The 14819-nt window shown below is 38.3% G+C and overlaps 1 protein-coding gene across 1 annotated transcript in view; it reads right to left on the bottom strand.

Moving 5' to 3' along the window:
* ADK (adenosine kinase) overlaps positions 1-14819 on the bottom strand; it is a gene marked incomplete at its 5' end in the record, with an annotated part of 47358 nt that overhangs the window by 15847 nt on the left and 16692 nt on the right. Inside the window, one exon of the mRNA XM_010152806.1 lies at positions 1334-1420. Within this exon, the coding sequence (XP_010151108.1) occupies positions 1334-1420 (87 nt within the window). The remainder of the gene's footprint in view (positions 1-1333; positions 1421-14819) is intronic.

The following is a 14819-nucleotide window of genomic DNA, read 5'->3' as shown; positions in this document are numbered from 1 at the left end:
GGCAAAGCTTGGTTGGTGTCTAACACACTGCCCACCTGGATCCTACCCAGTTTTACGTTATTTCCAGGATCTGACACCAAAATAGGCAAGATCTTTTCTCTTTTTTTCACAAGAAGAGCAGCTTACTGGCACAGCTGATACACAGAGCACATGTATACAAGGACAAGCACTTGAAGATCTTTATGTTACAGTCACTGTTGCTGACTCCTTCAAATTTAGTCTTGTTTGTGATTTAGGAACAATAGTGAGTGACAAGCGTGCACTAAAAGGTGTAGGGATAATATGACCTAATATGTTTCCTTCTATTTCTGTCCTTTTTGATTCATGATAGCACCAAAGCAATGAGTAATAACATTCCTATTTTCAGCCAGATTTAAGCATATACTGAAAATTTATCATTGATTTAAGAGACGCATTAAGAAAGGATGGAGTTACTCACATGCTTAAGATTAAGCTGACATTGAACACTTTCTTGAAGCAGGACACAACTCTGAAGCTTTAATTGGGTAACACACTGCTTGCTATCCCCTTGATAGCTACAGGACTGCGCCCTGCAATTCTATTTATAAAGTCTCTTTGGTAATGTTTCCAGTAAATTAGTGACTAATGGAGCTCCTTACAGCTACGATGTACTGGATATTAGAGCCTTCAGGATGCAACAGAGCATCACAGAACTACATGTATGAAGGGTACAATGAATGACAGAACTTTTGGATTACATTGGTTTTTGGCTTTATATTGAATCATTTTTTAAAACAGGCATAGACATAACATCCTCTTTTTTCCTTAGAGCTTGTGCCAAAAAAAAAAATAGTAAGTTTGCAAATGGATATTAAGCAATGCCAGATATTTTCTGGGTTTGTTTTAACAGAGTAACCCTTTGTGTTCTTTTCTGATGTCCAAATAATTGTATTGGAAGCAGATGTTCTACCAAAACTGACATGATCAGAAGACATTATGCTCACTTATTAACATACTGTTTAATATTCACTACAACCTGTTTTAAAGAACAACAATGTGTTAACATTTAAGCCAGGAGGGATTTCTGTACACTATATAGTACTTGATGCAGCTTGTTTATGCAACAGTCTGACAGATACAATTAATCTCATGAAAACGACCAGAGTACAGCATAATGGCATATTATTTTTAAAGTAAGAGAGCACACTTTCCCTTTGAAAATCAGAACTTAATTAAATCATGTAACTTCAGGATGCAGAGAAAAGCTATAAAAGAATGAAGCTCATTCTGAAGGACAACTGAATGAAAAAATGGTGGATTTTATACAGAGAGAATAATAGGATAATCTCCAAACAAGAGAAAGAAGAAATACCTCCAACAAATGCATCTCCAGCTCCGTTGGTATCCACAATTTCACTCTGATCACTCACCAACACAGGGAAAGTAGTCACTTCATTTTCTACAGTGGAAGGGGAGAATAGAATGTGGGTTACTTGCAAATATGACTTCGAAAAGCACAACAAACAATGAAAATCAAAACAATTCGAAAACGGAGCTCTGGCCTTTACCATGATAATTTGGATAAAAATAGATTTGGTTTATAATTCTGTCTGCGTTTACCGCACAGGGATACAGGACTGCATTTGATCAAGCTGTTTGTTGGGGACATTGTCACTAATTACTTCCACCTTAATTTCTTCTCTTTATCTCCTAATATTAAGGGCAAGAGAAAAGAAGTAAATCATGAGGAACAACATAAAACACCTGGGTATATGGACAAGGCTAAGAAAAATCCATCCTGCCAAAACCAGTGCTTCCTATTAGTCGCAGGGAGGTGATGTAGCCTCCAGAATGGCCAGTCCAAGCTTCCAAAAGTTCAACAGAAATTGCTGCACTGTAAAAACCAAAATGCACATGAACTAACTAAAATAAAGCTGTGAAATAAAAAGCAGGAACTGGTGTAAATCAAAGTGCTCTCAAATTACATCTTGTTAAAAAAACACATATATGTTAGAAGCCTTGCAACTTGCCATCTGACTAGATTTGGTTTCAAGATTTCAATGACTTCACCCTCTTCCTTAGTATTTCTTTTAAAAAAAAAGTATTTCCTTCTCTGCAGCTCCCTGCCCTCTACTGGCACTCATTAAACCTACTGCAATAGGTGGATACTCAGCATCTTCACCTCCAATTCACTGCCACACCACAGTTCAACATAATTACACCACTTAGGTATGATAACTTTAGAGTTCTAGGGTTATAAATTTAATATATGCCACTAATTAATCAGCCATGGCTTTCCAGGTGGTAATGTCATAATGACGTGATAAAAATATAATTACCACCTTGTCACAATACCTTGTTAAAGTGTAAATTACCCCTGTAACAGAGCCAATGGAAGTTCTGCCTCTGGTAGTCAGTATGCATTAAACTGTCTCAGAGCAAAGAGTTCTAGGGTTATAAATTTAATATATGCCACTAATTAATCAGCCATGGCTTTCCAGGTGGTAATGTCATAATGACGTGATAAAAATATAATTACCACCTTGTCACAATACCTTGTTAAAGTGTAAATTACCCCTGTAACAGAGCCAATGGAAGTTCTGCCTCTGGTAGTCAGTATGCATTAAACTGTCTCAGAGCAAACAGATTGTCCTTTGGCAGACTGAATTAAAAAAAGGGGAGGGGGAAGAAAAGCTTGTCAACCAGTGAAAATGAAAACCATCAGAGCTGTTTTCATTTTTGGTAAAAATAGAAATAAAATGGGAAAAAGATCCTCCAGCAGGTGAAAGCTGGGGATGAGGTTTCTTCACTGTCCAGCAACAGAGCAGACCACCAAAATCACACTTAGACTGACGGAGACAGGAGCAAACAAGGGAACCTAGTTTGGGAGGCATATAAAGAATTCACAGTCTCAAACCAGGCAAGTCTGTGTATGCTGCAGAGCTACCAGAAGGATCCTGGTTTCTGTGAAATGCAGTGTATCAGCTCTACTGCTCTTCACCATCTGCTACTAAGTGAACCAGGCAGATATAATGATGCTGCCTCCAGAGGGAACTGTTGGCTGGCCCACCAGGAGGGGAGGGGAGGGGAGCATTAGCAACAACCATCCATGAGAGGCAAAGGAAAAAGGGTAATGAAAAACATAAGATAAATATTCCAATTAAAGAACAGGTTTCAGTCAGTTCTCAGTGCATCCTACTCTATCCTGTTAAGAAAGCTAGTTAGAAACGTGCTTCAGTGCTGCGTTGTGTTCTTAAGATAGTCTTCAAGAGCAATGTTTTTTAGTAATTTTAACAGGATTCATTTGAATTGGAAATCAAGAAAGAGAGGTCTTACATTAAACTCTGCCAGATGAGCAGAGTGTATTCATCCATTTCATAAGAAGGTATATATGACTTGCTCTAGATAATACTAAAACAATGAACAAAGTGAAAACTCTGTTGAAGACACAGTGTAATAAACTAACCTGCTTCCCTCCCGAGCGGGCAGGAGCACACACAGATGTTCTGCGTTAAATACGCAGTAGACACTGGCATATGCATACAAATGTATGTGTTTGGGCACAGAGAGTGAATAATGCACAGACGTCGTATTTCGAATGCTGTAAATGGGGCTTGGCATCAAACAAGGCTCTATTCAAGCAAACTAACACAAATGAAAGTTTTCACCATTATCTTACTCCTTTCTTTTCCTCCCTTGTCCTGATTCCTTCCCTCAGCTCCCTCTAGTACCTGCAGGTAAGTATTGCACTTTCTGCAGTAGATGTAAGTAATGACTTAGTCTAAAACCCCAGACACATCAAGGAATTCGGCTGGTACAAGAACAGTCTTTTTTTACCAGTCACAGTTTTCCACCTCTGCCTGGGTCATACATTCTGCCTTTATAACTGCGTATTTTCAAGAGGAGCAATAATCTCCTGCTGTGAAGTACTGAAGTTTCAGAAGCAGCTACCATGTTTTGGAGCACATACTTCATTATAAAGATATTACCATTTGCACACATTCAAAAGGCAAATTATCTTTCTTTAACCTTAGGAGAACTTCCATGGGTAGAGTCGAGTCTACTAAACCACAGTTAACAATAATGCATATTGAAAGATACAGCAAAATAATACTGAGGTGTTTTTTTTTTCCCCCTTTCACAGTAAGTGAAGTCAGATAGAATTAAAGCTGCCATTAATTTACCTTGATATGTCTGTGTAACAGCATAAAAATAGCCATCATCTCTCACTCATCTCTGTTTTGTAACAACTAGGCACAACAGGGTGAATTAAGATGAAGCAGAAGTCTCCATTCTGAATATCCTTGGTTTCGTGGCTATAATGTTGCTTTAACTTCATTTTTGTGTATGATCCATTATGCTACAAAACTCTGAAATCCATCATAGCAAACACAGAGACACCTTGGCTAAGTGCACTGGTCATCAGTGGCCTTGCTTTTCAAAGTCAGTTCCGATTTCATTTATCATTCTGAGAGCTTATGAAATAAAGAATAATTACATAAGTGTTTTGAAGTCCAAGTGCTGCGCCTCTGGGCATAAAATCCAGTGTTCTATTTTTAAGCAACAAATATCTTCTATGGTAAACACCCTGGGATACAACACATTTCACTTGGATAGCATTTTCTGGAAGCCCAGAATTGTGAGTGCAAATTGCAACAAGGTGTCTACAATGAGGGAAGTTTTAGTAATAAGCATTAATGAAATATAAAATTTTGGGACTTTTTTTCAGTTCTCTCAATGCTTTTACATTAGTGAGGAACTCAGCTGTTTTAGAATGATATAGAAATAGTCAAAATGAAACATTAATGTGGTGATTTCACAGACTGTGGACAATCTTCGCAGACAAATCAGAAAAAATCAGCTCACTTAAATTTAGTTATTGTTAATTTGTTGCATAATGTACATATAGATTTGAAATCTATCTTTATTTTCCTCAGGCAAAAATACACACTAGCGTATTTAGCTGAAGATATTTTTGTAGGTAAAACAGTCCGGAGAGGTAATAGTTGGAGAGCAATATTAATTGAGAAAACAGTGCTTCCTTCCATGCTAATGCATGTAATACAAGCTCCCAAATGAACACAGGCCTATTTCATGATCTGAACTGAAACAATCGAACTCCGATGATAGCTGCAAATACTACAGGTCTGTCTTTAAACCAAATTAGAATCACAGACTACACGTCTACTCTTAGTACAGTAATAAACACCAGCAAGCAATCATTACATCCAATTAGGCAGAGTACTTTCCTTAACTGGGTCATTTACCAGTCTCTCTTGCTCTTAAAAGTAGATTAAATGTGTAAACTTACATTTAATTACCTGTAACAGAACTCTTATGGGCAACATGTTGGAGTGTCCTTAATTTTATATTAAAATAAAATAAAAGGAAGAATGGAGCCCTAAAATATATACAAAAACGCCTAGCTATTTCCTCAAATAAGCTTTTGATCCGTGGGCTGGTAGTGGCAGTACAGATGCTTACAAGATGGAGACACATTCATGTTTCTTTTGTGAGCTTTAACTTGTAAAGAAGGAACAACTGTGAAACAGAATTCTGTCCCATCTCCTCCCCACCTCCAGCCTCTCTAATTTTCTTTAGATCAGGGGCCAAAAACAGATAAAAAGAAAGAGGAGGGGAAAAAAAGAGACGGGAAGGACTTAACAGAATATAGAAACCTGAACTCAAAACCTATAAATGTCTCTGGACAGCTATGAGGTAAGAAGTAATGAGAAAAGTATTTGGAACAAGCCCATGTTGGTCAGGATGATTCTGAGCTCTTACCTCGCTCCAGAAGGCAAAACCCAGAAGCCTACAGGCTCTAAGTCTCTGCACCTTCCTCAGCACATTAATGCATCTTTAAAAATCATTAGTACGGCAACACTTTCTCGTGTGTTTTCTACAGTTAAAAAAAATGCTGTTCTTGCTGTACTTCACCCACAGATACCCCACTTAATCATGTAAATCAAAGAGGTACCGCAATTCTCCCCCCATGCCAGCACAGCACTGTCCAAAGCTATACAGCAACGCGGGGCAGGGCACTGTGTGCTGAACCCCGGTTAGAAATCCTTAAGACTTCCAGTGGTGATGTATTTCAAACCTGGCAGTGCTGATTCAACCTGTCATTTCTAAGCAAACAGAATGAGAGCCTGCATTTTCAGGCTGGGACTTTGCGATAGCTGTGCTGGCTGAACACTCCAGGCCCCCTGGCACTTCTGTGTGCATGCTAAGCCTGCCCTGCTTTGCATGCCAACATCTCCTCTCCCCTCTCTCTCCTTCTGCGCACTGTTTGGCCTGGTGCTGTGGCCACGCAGGGCTTCTCAGAAAAATAGGGAATCTACTGGTGAAAGTCAATGGAGTTAAACAGTATAACAAGCGAGATGCAAGTCAGCCACATGCTCTGGGATCTTTCTAATCAAATATTTCAACGATAACACAGCAAATGGTACTGTATTCTAATGAATTAAATATGTAGCCAAGAAAGCTTTATAACTAGTAATATAGAACTTGTTAAGCCTTTATTGCCACAATAAAACGATGTTACCCAAAACAAGTTATCATTTACAATGCATTTATATCTGTGGTATGATACAATTAATTAATACAAAAACAATTTATTTCCATAATAAAAGACCCATATAGTGCAATTAGGCTAAAATTCTCCTCAGAGCTTGCTAAGCAAAAGTAAGTTCTTATAGCTGTGTTGGCCAGGGTGCAAAGAACTGTCCCTCAGAGGCAGCTAGTTAATTTTCAGTAGAAACAGAGAAGGAATATGATTCCGAAGACTCTGAGTCTTCTGTGACTTTATTCATCATCCTATAGATATCTGTAGGGGAAATGACAGCGTGCAGACCCCATTTTCCCTCTCTCCTAGGAGGTAAAGTTAATCCAAAGATGTTCAGTGAGACTTGTCTTCCCTTTATAGCTCTCCTCAGACATACACATTGTCCCATTACCTAGTCAAGAGCGTTTTTATTCAGAAGTCATATGCATAGCATATAACTAAAATGTGATTCATAGGATTAGAGTTAACAGAGGAAAGAAGGTTCCTCCAAAGGAACTTGTACACTCATACACATCAGCTATTAGCAATGATGTAAAATTAAACACTATTTTTGCACCCTGCGTATATCCTCTGAACCTACGTCTGATTCTGTCTGCACTCCTGTTAATTCAACACCACTCCTTTGAAACAGCTCTTGATTTATACCAGCATGAGATCAGGCTCAGAACTCTGTATCTAGTTACAACAATTGTAAAAAATGTAACAGCATCAACTAATGACTCATGAATAGCTTCTATAGGCCCAGAAGTGTTTTGTTTACTTTATAGAAGGTGTGTGAGCCACTTAAACATCAGTGTATCATCACTGCTAGTGCCAGGAGTTGAAGCTCTACTTTATTTCTCATATTAAATAATTGCTTGCACAAGTAAAGAAAACACGATGACCATGTGTAAAGATGGGGAAGGAAGAGGTCAAGAGAAAATACTACTTTTAATTCAGTCTGGTGTTAATAAAACATTAAAAAAAAAAGATAGATATATATATGCATGCATACATATATGGAAAAACTGCCCTAAAGAACAAGCCGCTGAATTTTTCTGGCATGTGTCACAATGTTTAAGGTTTAGAATAGCAATGAACTCTGATGAAAAAGCCTTTCCGAGCACACAAGAGTCTTGCCACTTGCCCGCTAGGCACAGGATTCAGAGGGAGCTGAAACTGCACCCACTGAACTGCCAGAAAATGCACTCCTCTAACTCGGCATGGCTGCTGAAGACATAAGGTAGTGCTCAGAGCTAAATCCTTCTCCTGTGACCTCCATCCAGATCAGGAAAGAGGCTGGGGACTCAGGAAAGGCAAAGGGTGTGAAGTCACAGGCACCAAAATTAACAAAAGCTTCTGCAGATGTTTCACTGATGCAACACAATGACTGTCTTGGAATTACTGTGGAGAGCTCAGACCAAAATCAGTCCTGAAGACAGAAGAGATGGGTTACAATAAATTAAATCCATGAATTGTATGGTCCTAGTCTCCACCGAGAACAGGCTCCACCGCAGTGAGCCTAGGCACACCAGTGAAAGCACAGGCTGACACAAAAACAGATCCCACCTTGGATATTGATAAATATAAATAGCTCTTCCTGCACCGTAAATCCTACATGTATTGGTTTGGCCACTGAACATCTTATTTGATCCTTACATGTGAAAAAACCAAGCCACCCTCCCCTCCCCCCCAAAAAACTATCGATTTTTGAGCTCTGTATGGGAATGGGAAAACCAAACAAATCTGTTTCTATTTGTAAATAGGTAGGCTGAAGAACTGAAAACACACACAAGTTGTAACAGTTGGAATGTCAGCATCTAATGTAAAGAACACATATGGACACCCAAGTTACAGCAATACACACAATCTAGCTCATACGTGCTCTTCAACCTCCTGACGCTTGGCTATGGGGACTGTGCAAAAATGAAGCCCCTACCAGCTCAGAAAGCAGACCGTGCACTTCACCCACTGTTGGCGCTGACCCACACGCTAGCAGCAATGCATGTATGGTTGTACTCCATTCCGTGGTATTCTACAGACGTAGTTTAATCCACTGCCTAGCTGGACCATCAAAACATGGTCTTTTCTGGGAGATACCGACCTATAATTGGGGCAAAGCAACACCTACCCAAAAGCTTATTATCAGGGCATTGGCTAAAAAATAAGAAAAACACATTATAATTTGATTTTGAGCAGGACAAAACCTGTATTATGCCTCACATTTTTTATACATTAAGCATATTGCCCTAGCGGGGCAAACACACCTGTCAAAACTTGCAAGCTTTCTTAGCTATACCTCAGTTTCAGAGTGGCGAACACAGAAATCACATCATTTAAATAAATGCCATGTTACATGACAGCTTTGTTTATGCTACATGATAATCTGAGAAGCATGGGTCGTCAGCAGAGGCAGGAATGGGCCCAAGGCACTTCTATTTTACTTGAGCATCAGTAAGACTGAAAAGAGAAGGAGTGAGCGTTAGGTCACTACAGAGCAGTTCTAAAGGAGCTTTTTCTTCTGGGAGAATTTATATTTAGTTTCACAAATACAGTCAGTCCATCAGCATGAAAGAGACAGCCTTCCCCAGAAACATTACTAAAAATAAGTACATACATACATATATATTTCCCCTTAAAAAAAAAAAAATTGGATATTAGTTGACATTGCTGAGGTAGGTATACCAAAGAAATTCTGCAACAACGCCTGTAAACATTCAAATTACATGTAGAAATTTTAATTCCATCGTTTTAACTCAGAGCTCAAATCTAGAATTTTTACAGTTTTTTTTTTCTTCTGATGCTGTATTTGTAAATTCTGTGTTGCCTTTAATTAGGATCTCCCTAGACTACTTATTTATTTTTGAAGAATGAAACATACTCGCTAAATAAATTTTCTCAGGGTTTTTTTTGCAGGTTTACATCTATTAGAAGATGTCACTGTAGTGGGTGGAGACTGAAATTTGTTCTAATCCCAATAGGAAAATATTCTGGTCTTAAAATGCCAGTTAAAGCCAGAGCAACTTCATTGTTTTTAATGGAATTCTTTCAGCACGATACCACTCTAGAAAGAGATTTTGGCCCAAAATTAAGGAGTTTGTTTCTTTCCTATATTAGTTGCAGATAATTCCTCAGATAATTAAATAGCCCAAAGTATCATCTCTGCAGCATCACTTCATCCGTTTAAAAGTATTACCTAACCGCTGCTGTAGGTAGGATGGTCAATCTATCACCTTTTACGTAATTCCACATACATTTTAATGCAGAGTATGCAGCACTGAATTTATGCAATATTGACTACATAGTGAACTAAGTTAATTCAGATACAGTTTATTGCAACGGCAGTTTGGACAAATGGTTTCCAGGAAGAACCCTTGAATGGTATGTTTGTGTAATGAGCCCTTTAAAGCATGGCAGTAGCATACAGGCACTCATAAAGGTAACACAACAGGTTTCACACTGCGTGCAGTACAGTCATTTAAAGCAAACCCCGACGCTATAAAAACAGGCTGCTTGATAAAGCCAAAATACCTAGCCTAGCAGACAAATTCAAAATTTCCAGCCTCCAATCTCTGTGGAACCTTGTCAAACTCCTACTATTGTCTGTCACTCTCAGTTACTTTTCTTTAAAGTTTTATTTCTGTAGTATTAAATTGCTGAATCATTCCATTTTAAGTTCTTTCAACCTAAATCCCAAAACAACACATTGATCTCCTTTTCAGAAGCAATAAAACATTTTAAAATTAATCAAACTTTAGTTGGCATGTATAGCCAAGTTCAACTTGTGATCTTTCAAACCTAATTTGTATTCTCAGATTGCCAAGGTGACCACCAAGATTAGAAGAAGAAAAAAGAAAGTGCATTGCTCTGAAGAGTTTCCAATCTGAAAACCAAGGCTGGTAAGCAAGTAAATAGATATGTATAAATAAAATGTGGACACTCTGCTGATATTATGAAGTTATGCAAAATTATGAAGAAAGGCAAGAAGCAGATACTGCTTTAAAAACCAGATGGGAAAAAACCTCTGGTATGTCTACAGAGTGAGAGCATTTGAACTGTAGCTTAAAACTTGGGGAAAAAAAAAGGGAAATGTTTGCTAGTTGTTCCTTTTAAAACCATTTCAGTAAAAATCATTTACTTAATAGTTATTTAGACATGCTGCCTGCCTTTTTGCCATCTTTTCCTAGAGGAAATAAAGTGAGATTAAAAAAAAAAAAGACTTTCAATTTAACATTTTTGAATAAAACCTTTCCTTTTCTTATGGAAACAATTTCTGTAAGGCTTAATTTTCCAAATTTATACTTGTATCAAACTTCTACTCATCTTCACTGTTTACTGTCTTTTCACCTTCTTTCCCTCCATTCTTCTCTGTTGCTTGTTGATTCCTACTGATTGCAGAAATGACTGAGGTGTCTACTGGTGACCCGGAGGCTGATTGGAGCCAACGATCCTAGCATAATTTGGATTTTTTGCCAACAAAAACTTAGAAGGCTGCACGCTTTTTCCATAGAAATACAAATCTGATCTGATAGCTGCTACTATCTGGCAGCAGAGGTGGGAGCAGAGGGCACCAGGAAGGAACAAAACTGCCTGGGAGCAGACTAACGTTTGGAGCAGGTTTTTCTGCTGAATGCACTTGGCCAACTTGACCTTTGAGCTTGCATTGTTTTACTCATCCAGCCTCTTATTTCCTTTTTCTGATTTTATTCTTAAATGTCTGTACATTTTGCACATTTAGGCTGAAATGGGAAGAGTGGTGCTTTCCTCCTGCAGCTCTAACCTTTTATGAATAGGCCTCCAGTTCCCTGTTACCCAAAGCAGGGAATTCACCAGTGGCCCCAGCCTCCAAGGAGAGGAGGCCTGTCACTCCCAACCGATGCATTTGATTCCAGCAACGGGTGTGCTCCAACCCTAGCTGTCTGGCTTCGCCCTGAAGAACCGAGCCTTGTTTCTCTTTATCATCAATTACTAACGTATTTAAATTACTGTATTCATTTCCCCAAGCCATTTGAGATCACAGCTTCACATGCTCTCATCTTCTAGACCCCAGAAGCCAACACACAATACATATCCAGTATGAACATCTAACGTGCTTTACTTTGTTCCTCCAAACATCTGTTTTGGTTGCACACACAAAGACCGCTTTATGGTTTCTGTATTCTACCTTTCACAACAACCGTCCCTTGATTTTTGAAACATTTAAACTGTCTAGTTAAGCAGGAAATCCAAACCCAATATTTAGGTTTTTTATATTTGGTCTTAGCCAAATATAAAAATGTCAGTGCAGAAAGCGGATACCTATGTTCCATGATGCACGAGACATTAAAAAAAATTGCATTTTTAGCACTCTACTAATTACATTGTTTAAGTGTTCACAAATGGATTTTAATATTCTTGTAGTAATTTACCGTATGCAATAGGTATTGTAATCTAATGCACCACAACTGCACAATTTTTGACCAACTCGCTGTTGATAAATAATGCAAGTATTAGGTTATTAAATTTTTTACAATTAAGTGACTAAGAAAGCTGTTTATTGCCTTCCGTTATACCCTCTGTTAATAAGATCGTTGTTGCAGATGTTCATGTATGCTGCATTGATGTTTAATGGTGCATGATGCTCTAGGTGGTTCCCATAACCTTGCTTTGTCTACTATGAGCTGACTCAATTGATATGATAATAGAGAAAAGAGGTCTGAAACAAGCTGGGCTGTACTGGCACGATTTGCATAACCTTTAAATTTGCCATCATTTGATAGCCAACTGCTCCTAAAAATTCTTATTCAGTTGTCAGCAACAACAATATACTGTACAAACAGCATTCTGCAATTGGACAGGTGGGGAGGAAAGAAAGGGCATGCATAGTTTATTGCACTTTTATATTCTGTCAGGAAATGTACTTATTATCAAATTTATAAAGCCAACAATTTGGAGTAGATTTTGCAGTTTCATTTGTGATCAATTGCTATTAGCCACAATGGCGAGCCTGGCATCTTTTCAGGTTCACAGTACAATATCACAGTGTCGAATTACAAAGGACATAAATATTTGGTTCCATGGACTCCTCTCTGATTTAGTTTTGACTGCTAATCACTGGGGCAGGGAGGGGAATCAGGATGGATTAGGAGGGCGGTGAGGGGCACAGGGTAGCAGAGTACAGCAAACAAAATCAATGTAGGCAGCCCTCCAAACTTTAAATCTGGTTTCTGACAACTCTGTGTATTCCTTTTAAACAAACATAAGTATTATATCATTCACCAGGTATAACCAAAACATAATATAAAAATAGTTCATGTTTACTGTGTTCCCTAAACCTGGCGTCTGTACACACTTTAAGTCTGGTCTGCTTACTTTACTGACTTCATTATTCATAACAAAGAAAACAGCTCTGTTGAAAATGAGCAGGAGCCTACTTTCATTCAAATGGGGTCAACTGCGTAAGTGTTATTTTTCCGGTGTCCAGAGGTTTATATTTAAACTGCCACTTTATATTCTGTATTATGTTTGGGTGTGTAAGGTCAGGTCACGGGTATGAGCAACGTGTGCAGCCTACTTTTCAGGTATGGCATTCAAACCATTTCCACTTTGCTTTATCTGTAACACCTACTGTGGAAATCACTAAACCAAACCGATCACAAAATCTCAGTTCCACTTTTAGACAATTAACCCTTTTTGAGAACTCCAGCTAACCTCCCACCCCCTCTCCCCCCTCCGCCTAATGCTAACCTTAGATGTTTTGTTGTCTGTCACAAAATGAATCCTAAATCCCCAGATTCAGGTGAAGCAGGACCCATTCAAACCTCCCCTTTGTCCACTTGCCAGGATCCCTGATCCGACTCTCCTGGAGGTAAGAGTTTGTCTTCCATTCAGTCAGTTATTTCCCACAACTTCTATTGCCTGTACTGGATGCCACAGCAGAGAAACTTCCAATCAGCGGGTCAGTTCTTGCAGTTAATTTTCGTCCAGGGTCACCATACATACCCACATTTTACTCTCCTTCCATTCTGCGCCATTATTTTATAGTGACTATCTGAGCAGGTGAAGATTAGAGGCTTGAAAACCTAAGTTCCATCATTTATAGCAAAAGCATGGCACGGATAGCTACAATTTAAACTTCTCTACAATGCTCATTCAACTGCAATCACAAGATGGGAAATAAAATCTCTAAATTAAAGATGATAGGCTATCAGAGTCTGTAGGGCACCTTCTGAGTAGAGACTCCACTGTTCAAACTCCTCTGTGATGATTTGTTATGAAGTGAACTGCTGCCTAATAAAAAAAGGCTAAAACTGTCAAAACAATGACAAAAAAAGATCTTCTACAGAAGATATTCTGCCTAGTTGCCAGTGGTCAAAGGATCCAGTTCTTTATGCACCTCATTTGTAACAGATCACAAAGAAGATACCTTAAGGCAAAATGTGTTATCAAATCTTTCAGCGTACATAAAGTTTGCTTTTTGTATAACCCCTAGGTAGTCTACTAAAATTGAATCGGAGATTGCAGACAAGGTGCAACACACAAGAAGACACATGGATCAGTACAAACCATTAATATTCATGAATGTTTTAAGTTCTTCATGGCCATAATCGATATCCAATGAAGTTAATGAGATCTTTCCATTGATTTCAAAAGGCACTGGCTTGAGCCCCAGAGACAATATCATCACATTCTCTGCAAGCACTCCAGCTGATAACACATACTTTGATAAGGTGCTACCCTCCCAACCAGAATTTTAGCAATGAACAAAAGATACATTATCTTATTTCAAACTCGCTTGCAAAATGAGAAATATACCATTATAAACTCAATATGGAGCATTTAATATATGTAACTGAAGAGCAGTCAAGGCCACAGCAGTTACTTGAGATATTAACGGCAATATGAGATCCATAAATAAGACAATCGTTATTTGTTTAAGAAGAAAACGGTAAAAAGCCTTAATGTGTCATCCTCCCAAAAGGTTGAGCTTATGTTTTAACTTTGAGCCTCCAGAAAGCAGTGCTTCAAACTATTATGTCTTCTAACACATCTAAGCCCATCCAATAGATTTAATCACTGATAAGTAGAGTTACAAGTTCAAACTGGCCTTGACCTTGGGCAGTATGACATTATCTGAAAACCATTAATGGTCTGAAACTAAAGGAAAAGCTCATTAATAAAAGCATAACCGTACAAAGGTAAAAAAAAAAAAAAAAAAGAAAGAAAAAGAAAAAAAAAGAAGGAAGTTTTATTAAAAGTATTGATCGTGACCTGGGGCACTACAGACATTGATCTCCCCACATCTCCACAGAAAAAAAAAAGGTTAAGCCAACAA

This window comes from Eurypyga helias, unplaced genomic scaffold (genome assembly GCF_000690775.1).
Source record: "Eurypyga helias isolate BGI_N326 unplaced genomic scaffold, ASM69077v1 scaffold28945, whole genome shotgun sequence".
Classification (NCBI taxonomy): Eukaryota; Metazoa; Chordata; class Aves; order Eurypygiformes; family Eurypygidae; genus Eurypyga; species Eurypyga helias.
Note: the sequence above shows the minus strand (reverse complement) of the source record. Positions and strands in the feature narration are given on the sequence as shown.